The 23,869-nt window shown below is 36.6% G+C and overlaps 1 protein-coding gene across 4 annotated transcripts in view; it reads left to right on the forward strand.

Moving 5' to 3' along the window:
- LOC145988830 (uncharacterized) overlaps positions 1-23,869 on the forward strand; it is a 197,324-nt gene that overhangs the window by 132,250 nt on the left and 41,205 nt on the right. For all 4 annotated transcript variants that reach the window (XM_083124045.1, XM_083124048.1, XM_083124046.1 and 1 more), the window contains one exon: positions 446-597. In XM_083124045.1, coding sequence (XP_082980171.1) covers positions 446-597 — 152 coding nt within the window. The remainder of the gene's footprint in view (positions 1-445; positions 598-23,869) is intronic.

Consider the following 23,869-nt stretch of genomic DNA (forward strand, 5'->3'; position numbering starts at 1 on the left):
AATTAGGAGCAAATCTTAGAAAATGAAATGCATATTCATGTTCAGGAGGTCAATTTCAGTAAGAAACAGCTACTTTCCTCTCTGCAACAGAAAAAAAAGTGAAAATTTGTAGAACAGTGTTATTTAACCTGCACAGATGCCCTGTGCTCCAAAAGGAGCAACAGCAATTAAGTCAAGTAAGTCAACAACTACACAGAAAACATTAGAAAGATGGCTATATTTAGTCTGGCTTAGGGGTGCGGACACTTTAAATCCTGTCATGGGCTTTGCCACTGTACGTTTTGATTTTGAGTCTGGGACTAGACATTCAATTTTATGTAATCATTATTTATCTTTCTTTCAAAACTTTTGAAAAATAAAAATACATTCAAACAACATAAGATATGTCAAATAATTCAAGCCATTATTGGTTGTTTTGTTCATTAACACCACATTTCTGATACAGGAAGATAGAGTTGAAGAAGATGATGCTGGTAAAGGAGGAAGTGGAGAGGCGAGAGGAGATTCTGGCTCAGCGCAGAGCTCAACATAGATCTCAATGGATGCGGTTTCTTCGTCAGCCACTAGAGGACTTGAAGAGTCATCTATTACGATCAGGTACAGTAACTGTCTGTTTTCTTAAAAATTGCATCTTCTAATGCTATTACATTATAGAAATGCATTCTAGTGCATTTTCTATAACACGTGTGTAAGGGGTGTTTTGGAAGGGATCCAAATGTCAACCTCTCTTCCATTCACATCATCCTGGAAACTGCATTCTTACAAGTCAATGAAGGTTTTGGCATCTGGACCCCAGGACTGTAGTCGGGAATATATGGTGGTATATGCTGTATACCCTCTGGTTGACCGTACTTATTAACAGTATTATGGAACTGTTGACCCTTGAAGCAAAAGAGTTATTAACAGCACACAAACTGACAATTCACCAAAGCAATATCAACAAAAAAATAAAATACAATAACATGCTGTACTGCAGCCTTTATGTTTCAGTACAAACATTAAAATACATGTTTCATATATTTAATTTTAAAAATGCCTTCTCTATTAAAATATGCCTCTTTTATGCCAATTATGGGTATATCATATAATCAGTATTCTGCCATCAATGACTTTTTTTGTAGAAGGTAAATGATTTCACTTTTATCAGCGCTGGAGATTTTAATCCTTGTGGAGCTTTGAGATACCGTATTTACGCGTGTATAGTGCGCGTGCATGTATAATGCGCACCCTGATTTTTGATGGGTAAAAGTTACAAAAAATTATATCTCGTATATAATGCACAGTACAATGCAGTTTCAAGAAATGGATAAATGACTTCCTTAGTTGTAGGTCGTAAAGCTGTTGCTATGCTGATCAAGAGTGAATAGCATCATACCTATTCAATGAGTCACCTGTTGCTATGTGGACAAAGAGGGGAATAACCTCTTCTGTAAACAATAAGTCTCCAACCATGCCACCTTCCCTCTCTCCCTCCACTGTGTTTAGCATCCCAAAGCTTTCACTCTTTAACCACCTTATTTATTCTGTAATAGTAGAAAGCGAGACCAAAATTACATTATGGATTTGCAGTGCTCAGGAAGTTATTTTCTGTTATTTATCGCCCAACAAATACTGCTGATATGCATCCCATTCCCATGTGACGGAAGGTGCATGCTCAAATGCCGTCAGAGTTGCACTGCTTTTCTTGGTGTCACAGAACATTACATTACAAAGTGAAAAATCGTGTGAAATGGCCTTCAAACTTTTATACATGGTTTTGCTCATTCCTTCTTTACTTTTTCTAAAAGAACTTCAAAATATATACATTTTCCGTGACTGATGTAACATTTATACAAGGCACATTCAGGACCTTGAAACTAGCAGTTAGCAGCACAAGATTTCTTCCATTAAGGAATTTACACACTCCAATTATATATTATTATTTGGCCAGTAATACATTTTAATTATTGTTTTCTTTTTCCTTAGGTTTTCTTTAATCCAAAGCATAATATAAATCAGCATGTTCTTTCATTTTGTGATAAACTTATTTCAACTGCATTTCACATTAGTGTCATTATCTTGAATGGAATACTGTTGCCATATTCAGAAACTGCATGATTTAAGCTTTACAATGATATATAACATGATAGGGTTCAGTAAATATGAAAAATCAATACAAGTGTCCCAAAATCATGGAATGACCCTGTACGGTTTCGTGTTGGCTGTCTGAATTATTCCGTGCATAATACGCACCACAGTTTTTGGGAGCAATTTTGGAAAAAGTGAGCATTATACATGAGTAAATACGGTAAGTAGGGAGCAGATTTTTAGGTAATAACATTTTGCTGTTGTTGTTGTTGTTGCTGCTGTGGAGGTTGGCCATAGTAGGTAGGAGTGCTGATCACACAGTTACAATCTAATCTGAGAAGTCTTATTCAGGCCCGTAGCCAGGAATTCTTAGTAGGGGGGGCAAAGTCAATCACAGAGGGGGCAAATTTTTTATTATTTTGTGTCGCATTGGCAGCAGATATAGCAGGGTGCACTTGTCCCCCCCCACCCCCCAAGCTATAAGTAACAGGAAAGGGATGATATCTTGAAACTCCAACGAACAAAAAAAGTTCGAGCAACATCAAATAACAGTATTTCGAGAATGACCTTTCCGGGCTGCCAAAGAATACAAAGATAAAGTCTAGTCGGGACTGTATCTACTTGATATTTACAGGTCGATAATGTTAATAGACGATTAATATGTACCAACAGCTTTGAGTTTCTCTGTAGAGCTGATTAAGGGAGCTTTTTACAAATCGTGCTTCATAATGTTTCCCTCTAGCTTCCAGTATACAAGATTTTTACGCACAAAGGAATCTGATGAGAATCCAACTACAAATTTTGTCGCTTTTTAACCAAAATAATAAATGTGAAACACTATCACATTTTCATCATGTTTGATACTAACTAAGCTGTCCTACATCTTTCACCAGCCAACCTCTAGGGTGGGATGGTTACACAACGCACTACGAAGCCAAGGGTCCCAGTTTCGAGCCTGGGCATGAGTGTTCTTTGTGAGGAGAGGCGCAACCACTGGCGTACGCTACAGCCCCCTCATAAATTTTGTAAAATTGACATTTTCAAGTAAAAGCACCATAAACTCTGGAAAAACCAGAGTGGTAAATTCAAGCCCTATAAAATTATCCCCAGGTGATATTTTTGAGAGTGGAAAGTTGTAAATATACGATATATCTTATTGTGTATGCCACCCACTAGAAAGCAGTCAGGGATGCCAAATTTTGAAAAACATTGGGTTCTTATAAGTTTCAAAAATCTCAAATTCTCCCTTCCACGTATTATGATATTAATACGCACCATACTCGCTATTTTAAAAATATTATTTATTGATTTTAATATGAAAATATATAACAATAACAAATATAATAATAATAACATGACAAATTCTTAGGTGAAATATGTTCCCACGGACCCCTATAAGTTTACGTCACTGAAAGCATCCACCTATACAATTCCAGCCCCTCCAGAAAAAAAAAAAATCCTGCGTGCGCCAGTGGACGCAACCAAGAATTTTTTGTCTGGAGGGGGCCAGTACCAGGACAAACATGCAAATAATAATAATTTTAATATAGTGGTGGTAGTAGTAGTAATAATAGTAGCATCAAAGATGTTATTAAAAATCGCGCAAGAAGGAGTTAGAAGTCGGTGCTAAAGCATTTGTGATGGAACAAATGATTTGAAAATGTTTTTCCAACACGTTCAATTTCACATTAGTTAATACTGGAAAACAAGCACACAACTGTATTTTTGAAAGACACAAAATGCATGGTGAACATAATCCTATTTGTACATATGACATGTATTACTTTCATGTAAGACATGTATTACTTTCATGTAAAACATATACTGTATTTTATTCATGCAACATGGTACGACGTAAAATAAGAAAATACATAAGTATGCAACATGTTAAAGCTAAATTGTGTATGCATTCAAAGTCTCTTAATATATACAGTATATTATTTATGAGAATACATTAAATACATTACATAATTAATTTATCCGCCTCATAACAAGTCAACAGTAAAAATAATACAAATTTTGTCTCTTTTTCCTCAAAAGAATTATTCGTGCATTTGAAACAAAACTATTCATTAGCAACAGTCTGAAGTAGCTACATATTTGGTCTTACTTCTCTCTCGAGTAAATTAAGAATGCATTATAGAAAACAATCATATTGGGATCGATGAGAGCAAGAACATTTTTAGATCCAAATTTTTCAAACTGAAAACATATTGACTCATTAGGGTGCAAATAATTTCACAGGGCACCATGGCACTTTCTTTAACACATTTTTTATTTCATTTAGACCGTTTTGGCCCCATAGCTATGGCTCTGAACTTGGACTATAACAATAGCAGATATTGCGAGCGAAGAGAGCAAGAAAATTTTATGAAAATTTGAAACCAATGGGGGCAAGTTCCCTTGCCCGTCTGGAAGAAAAAACTAATTCCATCTTGAATATTCATTTGTCCTACTATTCTTAGATTCTGCTAGTCTTGTTTTTTTACTTAAATGTTTGCCCCCCTAGAATGGACTTCAGTTCAAGGTTGGGGGGACAATGCCCCCTGCCCCCTGTGGTTGCGGCACTGTTTATGAGTGCCTCTTCATCAATTTCACGTCGTCACTCATTGTTGCGATTAGCTAGAAGTGGCAGGAAAGCAACGCTAAGTAACAAAAAATTAATATCCACTCCCTCTCTCTACTGCATGAATCACTATTACCAAATGGTAGACTTGGGAAACAAGAAATTAAGTAGTTCAAACTTCATAGCAACACATCCAAGAAAGACATTCAAACACATTAGGCACCTTTAATATAAGACTTCTCAAAATGTCATAACTGTTCTAGATACTGAAAATTACGAAATAATTTCCCGAAGTCTGAATCAGGCAGGGATTCCCCGCCCCCCCCCCCAATCCTAGTATGACATTATTAGGAATCCCACATACTTAATTAAATCACAAAATCAATAAGTGTCTTTGTTAAGTTGCTACAGTAATACAGGATATAATTGTAAAGATTAGTGAGAATACCAGGTTGGATTGTGTTTTGTATATTTCACAGGGGGGGCAAAGCAGGCTCTCAGGGGGGGGCAGTTGCCCCCCTGCCCCCCCTCTAGCTACAGGCCTGGTCTTATTTCACATAAAAATGCATAATTTTACCTTTAACACATAAAACACATATTTCTAGGAAAATAACATAAAATGTACATATTGTAGACATTCCTGACAAAATAAAGTTTCCAAATTGTTTGTGTAAATAGATATTTTGGAGTTTATGGATAAACGAGATAAAACATGTGGTAAATTAGTAAATCACTACACTATTCGAGCTGGCCCCTGTGGCAGAGTGGTTAGCACATCATGCTACAACACCAGGGGTCCCAGGTTCGAATCCCAGCCTGGGCATGGATGTTTGTGACTGTCCATTCATCAATTTCATCATATCATCACTCATCCCCATCTTCGCAAATTAGCCAAAAGTGGCACAAAAAGTGAAGTAAAATAAAGCAAAACAATAAACTATCCTATTCAGGACTACACAACACAGCGGTCACTACTGCCGGTATTGTTTTGTCAATCATGTGGCAAGACAATTCATGCAGAACAGCGTTCTCAAGTCACCCAGTGTTTGTCAGGAAACAAACACCGTGATACAGCTGTACAGGTATGTTCACAACAAGTGCCAATAGGGACATTGATATGGTCAAATTAATAATTGATTGATTTGGTTTATTTTATTTCGTTTTTCTGTCATTTTTGACTAATTTTGATTTTGATATTGAAATTGTTGAAGGGACACTCACAAAGAACACCAATGTCCAGGCCAGGATTCGAAACTCTGGCAGGAGGAGGTTGGCATGTTCAAATGAAGGACGTTCTAAATGTTTGCAATATTATATGCAATGAACACACCACTGAAGAAAATAAACAATCTGGTTCCGTAAAACTTCCTGTCACAATACATTCAATTTGCACCACACGATGATTCACATTAAGTAAACACTACCTCCTACAATGTTACGATGAAACTGTAGAAAATTAGATCTGTGTGTGAACATGAAAACATATGGATGAGTCCATCTATCACTTTGAATAAAAATGTTTTTGACTTTTATCCAAATGTTTCCACTGTTTTTAGAGCATAAAAAGATAAAAATAAGTAACATGGATACCTACAGTCTGTAAAAAAGCATTTACTGGGCATGTGTGCAGGGAAGGTGCTACGGGGGGGGGGGGGGCCTAGGGGGGCTGAAACTGACCTCAGACCCCCTTGTAGCCCCCAGATTTTTATAGTATGGTAGATGCATTTCGACGGAAAATAAGAAAAACGTAAAGTTTCCTAACATAATATTTTCCATTATAAAATTTTCATTGTAGTTTATTACGATCTGTTCTAAAATCGTTAGTTGGGGAGCTGCAGATCTATCTGGATCAACAAGGGCCCTCATCATTTGATACCTTAATTGGCCAATCATATGTTGCCACACTTACTACAAAAGAAGGCTTGGCACTCTGCTGTCTGAATGGTAGATGGATGTATTCAGTGACTGTGAGATTGTTTCTTTGGTTGTTGGAGGTTCAAGTGGTGTCGAAAACTATATGCATACACAGCTAAACGTGAACAATTATTAGCCTCTCTAAATCGTATCACTATTTTTTGGAATAGGTCTAACAGGTATGAAAAATGAATTTTTATAAGTAGGAGGATGCTCAACATCTAAAGAGCAGACAAGTTTATTTTCTGTTTGTTGGTTCCTTATTCCAGTTCCGAGTGTTGATGATGTTGTCTCATCCATTTCATCATTGTGTCTGTCCTTATATCTGCAAATATCCGAAAGCGAGAGAGAAATTCTTAAATGTTAAGAATTAAAAAGATCAAAATTGGGCCTCCCGTCCCTGTGTCCAGTGGTAAGCATAAGATTACTGCTTTGAACCATGGGATCCCAGGTACAATCCCAAGTGAAGCATCTTTGTTAAGTGACTCCGATTATACTATAAGCTCTTGGTTTAGTCCTGATTAGCATCTGTGCATATAGTGGACTTTAATACAAATCCGACCAATTAAACACTGCAATCCGGCACAAACAGCACGCTTGGACAATTTCATTGCTTGTAGGGCTAGAACTACATGTTAATTATCATTTGTGAGGTTAGAAAATAATTTCTGCAGTGCCGTCATAGTGGCCAATTTCGATTCCGTGCAGGAATCTTTCTTTGGAGCATATGTAAAACTATTTATCCAATATTGATCAGCTTTTTTATGCATAATATATTCTTAAATAAAATTATAATCTTCAGCAGTTATTTTCACTAATCATGTCAAAATGCTCGGTGCGAGAATTTCAACTGTATTCTTTGTTTTTATGTCAATGTATTTGTCTAGGGGAGGTGAATTTATAGTGAAAATATCTTTGTTCTTTGAGTGTGGCAAGTCTATTCTTCGGAAATATTATTGCAAGTGAACGGTATTTCTCTCATCTTCCCCATTTCTAGCCCTCTTGTATGCCCTTCTGCAAGACCTGAAAATAGTTTCTGATTCTGCAGAAAACTGCTTTTATCCTAGTTCATTATCTCATGGAAAAAACACATGAATTTCGAATACATAATACTGCTTATCAGGGCCTTATTAAAGAAGTGAAGACATTTGCAGATGAAAATAATATTTCAAGCACCGTAGTAAATTAACAAAACTGAAAGTTTCCAAAATGGTTTCAGCATTACGCAACGTGAAAGCAAAAGAGCAACGCGTGAAGAACATATTCAAGTTAGGATCTATTTTCCAGTCCTTGATTGCCTAATTTCTGGACTAAAGGAAAGGCTTACTTGAAACAGTGCTGTGTTAATTGGAATTAGTTGTTTAAATTCAGAAAGTGCCGATTTTCTAAACTACCAAAAACTACAATCTGCCACCGTTCACTGCTGTTGTGATTAGGACAGTTTGGAGAGTCCCAGTTAAAACTGATGCCAAAAATTAAATTATCTATCTATTCTGCCCATTGGGGAAAAGCTTGCAAAGGCTGCATGTTATTTTGTAGCTGCTTCTCTTTATGAGCAGACGTTCTTACTGTGATTCATTTTCTCACTTCAGCAAAAGAGCATTCACATTCTTTACTTAGAAATACATGCAGTATTAATACACATATCCAAAGTTGAGAGTGAGTGTCGTTTTTAAGGTATATTTTGTAATCTCAATAGTAAGTATGTGATATTGTTCAATTAAATAATGGCTTAAGAAAAATATATATTTATTGTGTTTTGTTTGACCTAAAACATTAGTGCCTAAAAGTACTTTTGTGTGTGAAGGAACCGAATACAGTATCTTACATAGTGATGTAAAATATGTCGCTGGAAATATTATGCCATAGTGGCTAAAATGTATTTACATAATATTTTACTATCAGTTAGCCCCCCTAGAATTTGACTCCAGAATCTGTAGCCCCCCCCCCAATTATTTCAGGCTGGCGCCGTCACTGCATGTGTGGTCAATAGAGGCAACACAAGACGATATTGAGAAAACAGCCCAGTCCAAGTGACATGCACATGACAAGCAACACATGCAGCTTATCGTGTCACCAAAAAGTTGCATTTATTTCCGAGAGATCTTTTACAAGTGACACATGTCACTTCAGTCTGAAATCTAACTTAGACATCTGTAATGATATCAGTTGTTGCAAAAAGTTCTTCTCCCAGATATGGATTTGATACAAAAGAGAATTTTGTTTTTGTATCAAATTGAGACCTATTTAATATGGAGAGCTTGCCTTGTACTGTGGTAGCAAGTGGGTGTGTGCCGTGAACCCAATTTTGTGTTTGACCCTTCGAGTCTCCAGGAGGAAGAGGATTTTACGTTTGATTGTCTCACAATGTTTTCTCTGGTAATGTCTTTGTAATTGACGAAGTCATTTAATTAGAATCCGTGGTCAAAGACTGACAATATTTGAGGTGTTGAGGGCCAATTAATCTAAGGAACAAATGAACATATTGAATATTTATTTTTTGCTAGGAAGCTTGATGGGTATGCTTAGTGCTTCGCTTTTATTTACAACTCCCTTCTATTAACAGCAAAATGATTAATTTATAGTCTGTTTCCATCTATATTTGTAGGTCCAAATGATTCCATTCTAGATTCTGTGAAACTCCCTTAAAACAATTAGAAATTCAGCCATGTTGTTCTTTGAATCCTAGACACTACCAACACGCAGCTGATGATTTGATATGCGCTAAGTTTAACCAAAGTTTCCAGAAATTGAAAAATGTTGGGGGCTCTTGTTCTATGTGTATAACTGGTGCCAAATGTATTAAATAGATTGTTTATCACAGTGTCCATTTCCTTGCTTTATACAATGTTAGATCCAATAATAGAAAGAAAAATAAAGCAGAGGACAATATTTGATTCAGGATAAGCACAAGTCTTCCACCAATGGCTCTATTACATATATCAGCCTGCAATGCAAAATGACAGAGTAGTGCCTGAGGAGTACAACAATATAACAGGAGAAAACCTATTAGATGTATCACCTTGCCATGTGTCCATCAGTAAATATCAAAGCAATCTGAGGCAGATTGACCCCTAATCTAATTGAATGCAATTTAATCTGTGCATTTTGTTCTGTAAACTGAGATTGTAATACAACCATTAGAAACACTTGGGATGCAAAAGAAAGAAAACTGAAAATAGCAATATCTATTTGTTGCTGGCTCCACTATTAGGGTTACCAACCCTTCCAGAATGGTTGGGAGTCTCCCAGAATCAAGTGCACTCTCACGGTCTCCTTCTTGCTATAATAGTCCTCACTGAATACCGAAATATATTGAGGCTATGTCGAATGCTATCTTTGTTATATCTCCTAGAATGATTAGATTTGTTAATTATATTTATTTTTATTATGTTTTGGTATTTGCCGTTCGAAGAAAATTGTTTATTGCAAACCAAACAATTGATCTCACAATAATATTTTGAAGACTCGTGATAGTGATGTTTTTTTTTTTGTTTAAATAAGTGGGAGGAGGGAGAAATAGAGAGCATAAACACATTGTTGTTCCAAAGCCTTTACACAAGACTTGCAGAAAACTGAAACAAATTAATTGTCAGATCAAAGTTTAGATACATCTTTACTTCCTTCCATCCAATTTTGCTTCATTATTTAGATTTAGTTTGTAGTATGTTACAGTTCGATTAAGTGCGTTTCAGTGTTTGTGTTGTGTTCGGAGTTGCGAACTTATTTGCTTACTTATAAATTGTGGTTGTTTTGATCAAGTTGATTCAATTTTGCCCCTCCCCTCCACACAGGAGTTGTGGGTCTGCGAAAGCTCTTTTTCCTGTGCTGCCACTGTACATGTACCACATATGTTAGAAAAAATTAAAATGAGGGACGTATATATGATACTGGAGAGAATAATTCTTACCATAACAGTCCTCACTGAATACCGAAATATCTTGAGGCTATGTCGAATGCTAGTGCATTCATGTCCAGGTCTTCTTTATATTGCCATTGCTGTGGCTGCCTTGACATGGTGGTTGACGTCATTGTTTCTGAAAGATAGATTCTAAGTTTTGAGGTGGGGCCGACAAAGATCAGTCACATTGGTTCAACAGTAAAGACTTGTGTAGCACAGATAATCAAGTTCATGTGTGCAAGGATTGTGGTTGTCTAGTGGCGTGGGATCTTCACAATGCCCTTTGAAGCATATCAAATCAGCTAAACACAAAAAAAGGTTCTTTTGCAAGAAAGGAAGAGGAGGTTGTACATTATTTACAGGCAGTAGACAAATGAAAAATCTATTCTGATGCTTTTGCATTGAATACGTCAGTAGCCTTCCTGAAAGCAAATATATTTCTGACTTAAAGACCAGAATATAATCATATTGAATGTAAGTTTATAAAAATAGCACAAAACTTCAATAATTTTTACACTTTCCATATTTTTTTCTAACAAATTGACCTTTCCTGTGTGGGAAATATGTAGCGGAATGCAGGTCAAAAGATTGAATTTATTAACTTGCAAAGTGTAGATGTGTTAGCTCAATATTTCAGGAAATTGAATATAATATGAATTAATTAAGAAGAAAGTTTAATCTTCTTACTGTAGTTCGTTACCAATCATTGTTCAAATTTGCCGCTTTTATATTTCCATTAGTATTTGTATTTTGTATTTATCCTAACTTTACAATGAATTGTAGAAGAGGTCACATCTAATTTATACTTGGATGGCATTTGGTATTGTTGTAATATAACCTACAGAGCGTAAAATAAAGGACAATGAAAACAAACTGACATATTTTCCATGTCATTAGAGATACTGGCTCCAAACTTCACAAAAATCACTATATTGTGGGGTTAAGTCTGCCTGCATATTCTTTAGCCATGAAGCTAGCAAATCATTGAATTTTTCCAAGTTTAATTTACATGTGGGATGAATGTTCCAGTTTTCCTGCTTTCTGTTTCAAGTTTAATTTACATGTGGGATGAATTTTCCAGTTTTCCTGCTTTCTGACCGAGATGATTAATATATTCTCATGAAGTGGTGATAGGTGATAGAAGCTATTTTTTGTGTGAAGTAAAAAAATTAATATACAAACAAAACAGAAAAAATAACGGGGAATACCAAGGTATTGTAAGTGAACCAGATTAACCTACCTGTGTATTTCCTTGCGGAATAACATTTCACAGAATAACAAAGAAAATACAGAATTGCACACAAAACTAAATGTTAACAAATTACTGCTGAATTATTGCACATGCAAAGTATAAGTTGGCAACACACTGTTCAATCCTCAATTACATATCCAGGATGACTACTATCTGTCACATGATTTTTTACATATTGTTTGGAAGATGTGGAAAGTTTTGGTAACACTGTAATAGCTTTGTGAAAATAATTCTGGTGCAAACAAGTTGTGGAAATGTTTGGTTGTAGCATGTTGTGGCTGATATATTTTCTATGTTAAATAATGGTAAAACTCAAGTTGTGACCAAGGCAGTTTATTAAAATTTTAAAATACTTTACATGTAACGGTTGTCTTCCTCAGACAAAGAACTAAACTAAAATCTTACGTTACATGTAAAATGTTTTTAAATCTAAATAATGGCATATGGGGAATGTGGTTGAGTGAGTTCTCACAAATATCATAAAATGATATCTGCAGTAATAAGAATAATTGGTGCACTGACCTAGCCACAGGGGCCACTGGGCATGTGATTCTCATCTTAAATAACGAATTAACTTGCTCGCAGATAAGAAAGAAACCTAATTTTCTACCTTTATACACAGTTTGTCATAAACTTACAGAGTGTAAATTGTCTACAGTTAAGAATCCAGTAGAAAGATTCAGTTGCTCTTATTGCCACACAATAAACAATTAAACTTGGTAATTCATGAACTTTTGCCAGTAATACTAATTTTACATGTGGTATTTGAAATTTAATACCCCACAAAATATTTTCAAGGGATTCAAACAGGGGCGCCGACTTGTCAAAATTATTGGGGGGGGGGCTCCGATCACTGAAATAAATTAATGAATGACTCACTCTCTCCCTTTTTTAAGTTTTGGCCTCAGCGTTCGGAATCTCATAAAAGCTAGGGGTGTGCAGGATCTCGAAAAGTCAGGACCGGGATCGGGAAAACTGAATTTTCGGGATTCCGTGCAGTTGAGAAATACCAAATGCTCATTTTAAAATGTAGTTCTTTCTCAACGTTTTCTGCATTGTCAATTTCTGGAACTTACCGTAAATTGTTAGTTTTTAATCCAGAAATCACTTAAAGTGAAAATGATGTGTATAATTCGAGATTTTCAGAGCTTCAGGAAATTTCGAACATTTCCCGTCCCCCACACCCCTAATAAAAGCCCATGAATTCCTCAAAAATATCAAATTTTCTATTCACAGTTCAAATGCAGAATATTAATTGTCCACGGATGGATATGTCACAAGTTTCGTCAACCATAATAGCAAAATATTCCCGACTTTTATTATCTGCTACCATGGAGCACAAAACAGATCTCCCTAATATATCAATGATCTCATTCTGAATGTTATGCGAGAGCCATTTGTACCCCAAACGTCCCATCCACTACCCTTGTTTGTGAAAATCGTCTTTTGAAACTCTTTTTAGTAAAAAATTTAACAATACTCATAATTACATACTTAGTATATAGTAATAAATCATGTGTTTTGCTGTCTCTGGTCATAGCCTCCTCAAAGTTGATGGTTTAGCGGTTTCAGTCCCCCAAAGTTGATGGTCTAGAAAATTTTAAATGTGTATTTAAAGTTAAGTTCGTGTGGCACAATTCAGAGTAAACTTTACAAGAGAAGCAAAATAATACATTAGATCCTCTGAAGCAAAATTATTTGGGGGGCTCTGCCCTCACATTGTTAATATTGGGGGGGGGGCCTCGAGCCCCCCCAAGCCCCATGGCATCGGCAACTATGGATTCAAATAAGAGTTAGCTCACATTGGCCACAGCCATTTTGTACTGCAACAAGGTTTTATATTTTTATTTTTTACTGGTAAACTGTAAACACCTCAAAGGAGTCAGAAATCTCTATAGGTGCTGAGCCCCAGGGGCCAATTAACCCCTTGCCCCTGATAATAAGTTGTGTATGCTAATTTTTCTTGTCACACAGGGCACCCACATATAGGTTATGTCACCACTATTAGAGGAATTTTGTGAAGTTCATTTTTCCATTTTGTGGACATTTCTGTTGAATCAGCTTTTCTTTTCCTGTCAGTGTTTTGATTGTATATTATTTAAAAGGCTTGTTTGAAAAAGTCTAAGAAATGTATGTTCTGTGATCATTAGAGTTACCATTAATAATTTCAAGGTCTTTTAACATTAAAAGTAAATACCATTTCAGTGTGGCAACAACCTTTTGAGGGACAAGGTTTAAAGTTCACTTTTTAATTGGGTGACGCATGACTAGTGAATAGTCTCCCATTGCCACCTTACATATTTTTGGTAGATTGTAATTGAAACGTCACAACAAAAAACTCTGTTTTTATGCTTGTAACAACTGTAGACTACAAGAGAAATAATAGATTCTAATTTATCTTGTGATGCTGCATCTGCATTGACAATCTAGAGGTCCAGTTCAACACGCAGCACTGATTGATTGATATAAACAACATTGAGTGCTTTAGCACCTATGGCCATTTTACATCCTTCAAAGCATACGAAGAAAAATTCCCTCTTCTAAAACCCTTAAAATAACTTATAATTTAAAAAAAAATGCATGTAAAGAGGCCCTTGAGAAAGGTTAATGTGCAAGTTGTAAAGTGACCTGGACAGGATAAACACAACACATTAAAAAACATTATGATATTCTAAAAACTTCCTCAGAAACAGTGCGAAAGGGCCGCTCTTTTCAAAAAGCTAAAAACATTTGCTGAAACAGTCATCATCTCCCAACATGGATGACAAATTGTTGGGAAGGGTAAAACTCTGCCTGAGAAAAATAAAATCGGCACATTTGAGATGAATACGTCGAACACTTAAAATAGCATTATTCACAGGACACAGCGTACGGTCCAGCCCATGGGTGAGACAGCTGTGTCTAATTTGACGGGACGAGACATGTCATGCACCACTGGAAGGCTTGATTGCATGAAGCTTGTTTCGCTTACCTCCTTCCACTCTTCCTGCCACGTGTCAAAGAAGTAGAAAATAAAACACGTTCTGTAGGTCTCTGGTTAGCAAAAGGTGGGCAAGAACATTGTCATCTGCATAAGTAGACTTGGCAGCAGCATCGGCTGCTTCGTTTCTCTCTATGCCTATGTGACTAGGCACCCAGCAGAAGTTGGACTAGAGCTCTGAACAAATCAGAAATTCTTGACATTTTTCCCATTTTCCTTAACATTAATTTAATCACACCCTACTTAGCTATGGTTGGAAATTAAGAAAATAGATTATTCAATGAAAAAACCCTGCACAAGGCTGGTTAAGATGAAAACTGAAGCTGTACTTTCAGAAGAGATTATTTATTAATGCATGTAAAAATTAATGCTTCAGACTTCATCCTGGATGGAAATGGCCACATTACTTTGTTTCATATTTTTCAAAACTTCAATCATACAAGAATGTAAATCTTAAGAAACAAATTGAACAACTCAATACAATTTTAGATTTCCAAATATTCAATTTTATCAAATCTCAGTACATCTATATACTGTAAAAAATAGCAAAAATTCTTGACCACAAGCATAATTTCTTGACTGGTAGACAACCTGATAGACATCGGAAAAGTGCAGGTCCTTTAGGACTGCATAACTTTCTGTCATGTTTCTGGAACATGCAGAATGTAAAGCATAGCTGTAACTTTTGAAGTCCCAACAAAGGTGCATTCAACTGATTCGACAGATTTGCACCCATCCATATAAAAGATATTAAAATTTGGGTACCGAGAGCGAAGCTCTAATAACCCCCAGCACTAACTTATGAGTTCGCTTGCATGTAGTAGTTACTATTAGTCTTAGTAGGCGAATGTGAGTGAATTTCCATTGAATCTCAGGATGGAGCAGTCAAAGGGATGGCTCTTATGGCTGAAGTCTCCCTGAATGTCCAAAAGAGACATGCTTGCTTTTTTGAAAGAAAAAATTGTACGAGTCAAAAAAAAATATATAAAACAGAATTACTTAATTGACCACATGAAGCCTCTCCAAGAAAAAAGTTTATTTTTTTCCCCATTGTGGCTGCAAGGGGGGGGGGGGGGGAGGTAAGTAGCTAACTAATGTAATGTTCATCCATCCAATGCTCTGGCATCAAGGGCCAAAAACATTTGACTTGCAGGACAATGGAAAACTCTGCTAAGCCACTGGGTGTACAGTCACGGACACTTCTGGGTTGTAACGACCCTATTGAAGAAGCAGTGAAGTAAGCCATCCATGTCTGACCACCAAGCGCCTTGTGACTAGACAACCCAACTGGCATTGCAATTCTGCGGCTTGTATAGCAGTCACGGGTATACATCTCTGTAAATTGAGTAGTGATGCCAAAGAGAAATACGAGATGAAGATTGTCGATCGTAATGTCTCGTGTTCTCGACATGCAATAATACTCGGTCCACATTACGTTCCATTATTTAATGTTGTTTGGGAACGAACCTGACGGACTGGGTTTATATTTTCACTCCTTGCATTACAGTAAATTCCATATTTTACAATTATATTAATGCTTTGAACAAAAATAATAAAAAAAAATCGAAAACACATGCACACCACTCTTCTCACACACATGCACGTGAAAACAAACACACAAAGCTAAGTTTTAACTTCCAAGTGAATGTCCAAGTAACAGTAAATGGAGAAGCACGATGTACGAAACATGGGATTTTTCATAGAAAGAATGCGTCTATTTTTGACATACGTGGTTTCTATTAATAGACATGAAACAATTATGAGAGAAATTAAGATGCATTTTAGTCTTCAGGTGTTGAGAAAGGGAACAGACTGACTGGAAAAAAGAAAACATAGTGTTATTGATAGAGTGTTGGTTAGCGTACAGAGCTTTCATCAGTGAGGTCTAGGTTCGATCCCCACCAAGGACAATTTTTTTATATTCTTTTCTATTAGTGAAGAAGTATTTAATATTGTTTTCTAGGCATTTTGACGAAAGGATACACATCAAATTTGTTCGTTTAATCTGTATTTTCATTCTTCTAATAGGTTCTCTATCACAAGGGGATATAGAGATTATCTATCTAGGATATCTTTTCAATGGTTCCGTTGCTACGATTCTCCAGTCCCTTCCACCTACTTGTCTTATTTACTTACTTTATTCATAACAACTAACGAAATGCCATGAATCTAACGATAACACATAGATATAGTTAGAACAAAAAACACACCTCGCGTTGAAGGTTCCAGACTAGAGTTCTGGCTTTTTTGCAAGGGTGTCTGTTTATCATCTTTGTCTAAAAAAAAATCCTCATTATTGCCGTGATTAACCTAGGAAGAGACCAAAGCGACTGAAATAACAACAGTACAGAATATGCAAGACACATCTGCCTATGCATGTTATTCCCTGGGAATTAGTAATCTGAAAATTAACTTGCGTTTCAGTCGACTACTTGCGAAAGAGTTTCGTGTTGTCTCGTTTGGAGTGTTGGTTATCGTGTCGGGCTAGCATGCACGAAACCCGAGTTCGAGCCCAACGGAAGGATTTTTTTCAACCTTATTTATAAAACTGAGGTTTCTGCAAAACCTTTTCAATTGAAAAAATATAAATATGCTGACCAAGGCAGTAATTTATTTTATTAAAAACATAAACTAAACGTAACGTTTCAACCTTCTAGCAAGGTCTTCATCAGACTCTGTATCAAGTACAAAAGTAACAAGATACACAAAAAGGGCATTATATATACACAAACTTCACTCCCTCCAGACTATTAGAAAGTTATTAGGAACTTTCTAGCAGGTGGCTTTCACTTTCCAACTGTACTTTCACCTAAAAGGCTAAACATAATTACTTTCATATAGAGTGGAGAGATATTCATATAGAATATCTCACACTCTTTTTCCTTCATTTTTCTCCCTTCTCCTCTCCTCTTTCTCTCTTGTCCTTTCCACTCTTTCTAACACTTTCTTCCATTCTTTGTTTAACTTCAGTCCCCCATTCCAGTTCATTGTGTCTTCTTCACCTTTCTTCTCTATTTCCTTGGCTTCCTTCCATTTTCTCACTAACATTCTCTTCTCCCTTCCTATCTGCTTAGCCTCATCCCACTCTATGTCATGTCCTGTTTCTCTCTTGTGTTTAAATATCGCATTTCTCTCTCTATTAAGTCGTACATCATCCCTATGTTGTTTCAACCTATCTTTCAGAAGAAGGAAGAAAAGAGGAAGGGGAGAATTGGAAGAGAAAGAAAAAGAGAGAAGGTTTGGAATAAGGAGTATGGGCAAGACCACGGAAAAGATATGCAAAGTGCTTAGGAAAGCGGGCATTAAAACTTACAGGAAGGGAGGAAGAAGCATCTTAGGAATAGCAAAGAATGCAAACAAGAAAAAGGAAAACAGAGAAGAGGAAGAGGAAGGGATTATCTACGAAGTAAAATGTAAAGAATGTCAGAGTGTGTACATAGGAGAAACAAAAAAGAGACTGAAAGATAGGTTGAAACAACATAGGGATGATGTACGACTTAAGAGAGAGAGAAATGCGATATTTAAACACACGAGAGAAACAGGACATGACATAGAGTGGGATGAGGCTAAGCAGATAGGAAGGGAGAAGAGAATGTTAGTGAGAAAATGGAAGGAAGCAAAGGAAATAGAGAAGAAAGGTGAAGAAGACACAATGAACTGGAATGGGGGACTGAAGTTAAACAAAGAATGGAAGAAAGTGTTAGAAAGAGTGGAAAGGACAAGAGAGAAAGAGGAGAGGAGAAGGGAGAAAAATGAACGAAAAAGAGTGTGAGATATTCTATATGAATATCTCTTCACTCTATATGAAAGTAATTATGTTTAGCCTTTTAGGTGAAAGTACAGTTGGAAAGTGAAAGCCACCTGCTAGAAAGTTCCTAATAACTTTCTAATAGTCTGGAGGGAGTGAAGTTTGTGTATATATAATGCCCTTTTTGTGTATCTTGTTACTTTTGTACTTGATACAGAGTCTGATGAAGACCTTGCTAGAAGGTTGAAACGTTACGTTTAGTTTATGTTTTTAATAAAATAAATTACTGCCTTGGTCAGCATATTTATATTTTTTCATAATCATGGAAACAAGGCTTCATGGTGTTATAATTGGACTTTTCAATTGCATGCCACTTCGTATGTTGGTAATCTTAAAGCAGGAAAGATGAAAATTTGATGTTCCGAAGCGACGATGTATTTGTGTATGTGTTGAAAAAAAGCAGTTATTTATTAGCGAAAAACATGCAGTCACGTGATCATTGAGAACGTTTCCTATTGTCGGGACGCGCTAGCAAGCGGCGTGGGACCACCCACTCTGGTAGCAACGCGCTGTTGCCGGATTGACCTACTTCAGGATTTTCGCGAGCCCACAGAAACATGAGGAAGGCTGAACTACTGCAGCTCCTTATGTTACACAAACCCCAGTTCCCCATATATCGAATAGACAAGCTTGCAGAAGAAGCGGGACATATGGGGGTCCGTCTCCCGCCTTATCATTGTATGTACAATGCAATCGAACTTATTTGGGCACAGGTCAAAGGGCTGGTAGCACAGAGGAACACTTTGCCACCTTTTACACCATCTAAAATGTTGCAATTGACAGAACAGGCTATCGGGGATGTGACAGCAGATAGGTGGCGTTCGGCTATAGAACACACAAGGAAGATTATTTCCGAAGCATGGAAAAAGAAGGGAGTTGAAGAGCAGCAAATTGAGGATTTTGTAATTTCACTTGGGCGGGAAGACAACAGTGACAGTAGTAGCTCAGATGAAGATGTTCCTTTACCAACCAACAATGAAGATGATCTTGGGATAGCGCCACTGTAATGGTAGCCGGTAAGCAAAAACAACTGATTATTTAACTACTACTTCTGTTCTTTCATTCATTTTTTATGTTTTTACATACAGGTAGCTCAAAGCATTAATAACACATGTACCAAATGTATCTATCATTAATGTTAAGGAAATCGAGCAATTGCCAAGCGTTTCATTGTAATTTATTGAACTCTGTATTGCCAGAGCCTGTATTCTCATATAGCTCCCAAATTATCTCACTTCACACACCCACATGCGCCTCCGCGATGGCACAGTGGTAGGGTACAGTAAGTGTTGTCGCCTTGTAATCAAGTAGTCCTGGGTTTGATACCCTGTCGAGGCACATAGTGGTTCGGATCCCACTTCCAACTGTAGGTCCATTCCAGATTAGCCGTAGTGTGCATAAAGTGGACTTTTAAAACACGAACTCAATCAATCAATTCACACACAATTGATTTGTTCTTGATAAATTCTTCTCCCTAATACAGTAACTCAGTTCTGTAAAATTCTGTTTTGGAGGTGAATTTTTGTATAGGTTCCTCAAAATATAATTTAAAAACGTGTTAACGAAACGAAGTTGTACGTAATTTGTTTATACGTAATTTTCAAGAAATACATTTCATTTGTACGTTCTGAAGCTTCAACAATCGCGGCGTGACAAAAAAGGCAAAAAGAGGCGGCATGAAATCAAAGGAGAACGATTTGCCACAGTGTTGTTCATAACAGAAGATGCATTTTCTTTTGTTGGTAATTGTGATACGATACAACATAAGTAAAAAGATGCCGGTAGCTGATGCTTGCAATGTAGCATAATAAAAACACAACAAAGGTTCTTTCAGTGAAGGTTTTTGGTTGCTGTGTAGAGCAGGAAGATAAAATTTTTCATGCTTGCCAGAATGCCCGAGCTTGCCAACTTGTGAAAAGGTGGCAACGTAGAAACCCCCCAACCACATGGCAGCCAACGAGGAGACAGAATTTGGTCACGTTCTGCATTCTGATTGCACGCCGCTTCTTATCGCGTCCATACAATAGTTGTCAGTGCTAATATGACAGTAGCTACATTCTGTCATTACACACCAACTTTCCATGTTTCAAAATCGTGAGTGCTGTCTAAAGCAATACTTTGATACTTGCGTTTGCATGTTCGAATCTAAAGTAATACGAAACTTTTTTTTCCCAACAAATTACATTGAAACCATTAATAACTGTTTGCAATGTGATATTGATATCATATATGAAAAGAATAAGAATGGAGAATTTCGCTTAAAACAACTTATAAATATTTTAAATTATGTGGATACCTGATGTGAAAAGTACGATGCACGATCAGAGAGCCTGAATGTTGCATTGAAAACTGCAGAGAACAATGACTGACTAATGAACAGTGAAAGGGTTTTCCATGCTCCAATGGGATTTTATTTATAACTATAAATAAACAAGGGCGAAGGACACAGGTTGGTATGATGAACTAAATTGTAAACTAAAGTTTTAATTGAAGAAATAAAACACGTTCACGGTTAAAAATAGGGCATTAGAACGAAGAACAAAATCGAGGAAAAGCGCTTGAAGGTTTCGATGAGTTTCAAGAGCCTTGATGAGGCGAAGCTATTACATGATTTTCAAGTGGTCAAGTTAGTTCCACGTAAAGAAGTCTTTGGGTTCGATTCCCGTTCTATTGCCCTATTTTTTTTTAAATAACTCGAGCAACTAATTATTGTATTTTTTGGGTGGATACCGTTTTAAATTTTATTTGTGAAAATAATTTTTAACGGTAGTTTTTTCTTTTTTTCGTATTTCTCATCATTTTACAATCATACTCAATAAAATGTTATGCCTGGCGAAAAGTATACATTTCTTTCGAGAAAATGATCCAGAAATACATATAATACTATTCACAAGAAATTATTCTAATCCTTTGGAAAACAAAATTCAATTCAAAATTCAACAATTCGCACAGCAAATAAAATCAGAATGTTTGTAATAAATAAATTGAAATATATAGTCGCTCAAGTTAAGAAAAAAATTGGAGGCAATCAAACGGGAATCGAACCCAGTATCTCCTGTGTGTCAAACTAACACGCTACCACCCCACCACCTGGTCTTCTGTCAGTCGGACAATATAATCGTCTTGTGAGTAACGCTTGCGAAGTTTCTAATCTTTGAAGCACTTGTAATTGTTGTTGTGTGTCAAGGAGTTATGTTTACTGCAACATTTGAACACATAATCCTAACATACGTAAATTTTATACACAGAAAACATGGGTTTTCTGCACATAATTACGGAGCATGCGCTCTGTCAAGAACTAGAAGGAGCATCGCAAAAGTTACTGAAGCTTCTCTGCGGTGCTGACAGTTGGCCTTGGAATCACGTGGTCGACGACCTTGTGCCTGCAGAACCAGCACACTGAAGTGAACGAAGGTATTTTACGTGATTTGTAAGCTGGAACAAAACATGCCACGCGTTACAACAGACAGAGGTTTGTCTTCAGCTTTGGGACAGACAAACCACACTAGGCATACAGACAGAGTATAATGTAAGATAAAAGGAAATTATTTCTCAGTCTCCTCACACTTACAATTTTATTGCCTTTTTTGGAGTTATTTGACCACAGAAACTGATTATATTAATGATGTTGTATCTCATGTGATGGCTTGGTTCAGTATGCTGATCAGGTTTTCTGACAAAAGCAGGTCGAGCTACCCAAGACCAGTAATTTTCTATCCTTTATATTTGCTTCCTTCCTCATCTGGTATCTGGTATAAGCTCTCAATACATTGTGGAGGTTGTATATATTTTAACTACTTGAACGTTTTTTTTTCTTCTTATGGAGCAGTTTACTCACTGTAAACCCCCCCCGGGAATTATGTTGAATTTATTATTTTAATTCAAAGATTTCAATGCTTTACATAATATAAAATTGGTGGTTCCAGTGCATGAAAACCCAAGATGTTACGTTCGGAATGGAAACTGTCGATTTTCGCGATTTTTTTTGTTTCACAACCAAATATATATATTCCTGATACTACCATGACACCAAATTTTAACTATGTTTGCCTAACCTAACCACGTGCCAATGGTTCGTGGGGCTAGCGCCAATGGTTCGCAATCATTTCCAATTTCTAGATCCTGATACTAACACGACACCAAATTTTAACTATGTTTCCTAACCTAACAGAACTAACCTATTCTCAGTCGGAGAATTAATTTTCAACAAACATGAATTTCAGCTATGAAACATTCCCACATCACACAAAACACCTTCCCGATGTTCGACAATGCTACAGGAACTTATTACGGTAAGTAGTTTCTTCTGTAAAAATAAATAAATGTGTCCGAAGGATAGTAAACTAGTACCAAATGAAGAAATGTGTCTCCGATATAACGAACTTTTACCCAAAAACCATTTACGGATAGCACCATGAACCATTTCTGGCAAGGTTAGGCAAACATAGTTAAAATTTTGGGTCGTATTAATATCAGGAATGTATATTTCGATTTTTCATCTTCTTACAAAACAACGGCGTGATTGGAAACACTGACAGGAGGTTACTTCATCAAACGTGCGCAACATCCGGCTATTGTAGAGGAAGGGGCTCCGGTACCTCTTTCTACACCCTCGATTTCAGGCACATTTAAAATATTTTCGAGAAAATATTTAGTTCGTCATAACAAACAGTGTTTGCAAATAGCGCGGAAGTAAATTTTTTAGATCTACGTGCTACGAAACTTAACTTTTTTATGAAATTAAAATTCATTGCATAAAGTCAAAAAGGTTTTTCAGAACTTCTATGATGGCGGATGATGGATTCAGGTCACAGACACAGGTCTGAAGACTTCGGATCATGGATTCATGTCACAGGCGCACGTCTGATTTTTTTTTTTCTTCTTATGATTGACTTGTGCAATGGGAACATTTGCGATTGCGATATGTTATTTGTGTGATATATTGGCAGATTGGACATTTCAGACATTGGATTTCATTTATGCGACTTCAGAAATTGGAAATAATTATTTCTTTTTGGCAACTGCAGGCCGTAAAGGGGTTGTTTTTTTCTAAATGACTTGTGGGATGGGATAATTTGTGACTTCTTACTTTTATGATGGGAAGGGAGTGGTGGGTGGTATTCTGGTAATTTTTGGTATCTACATGTGTCAATGTGGAAAACAGTGAGAAATAGTGTTGGGGGCAGGTGACTCCGGCCAATTTCTAACATGCCTTTAAAAGGGACTATAGATAAAGGCGGTGTCACGGTAGCGGTAAGTCAATTACCCCAAGGGCAGAGCCCGGAATCGGTGGGAAATTTGGACTCAACAATTTCAAACGACAAAATCTCAACTTTAAACGGCTGTACAGTCATGAATACTTCTTTCCACGCTCCAATCTT

Source organism: Lepisma saccharinum, chromosome 6 (genome assembly GCF_977018435.1).
Source record: "Lepisma saccharinum chromosome 6, izLepSacc3.1, whole genome shotgun sequence".
Taxonomy (NCBI): Eukaryota; Metazoa; Arthropoda; class Insecta; order Zygentoma; family Lepismatidae; genus Lepisma; species Lepisma saccharinum.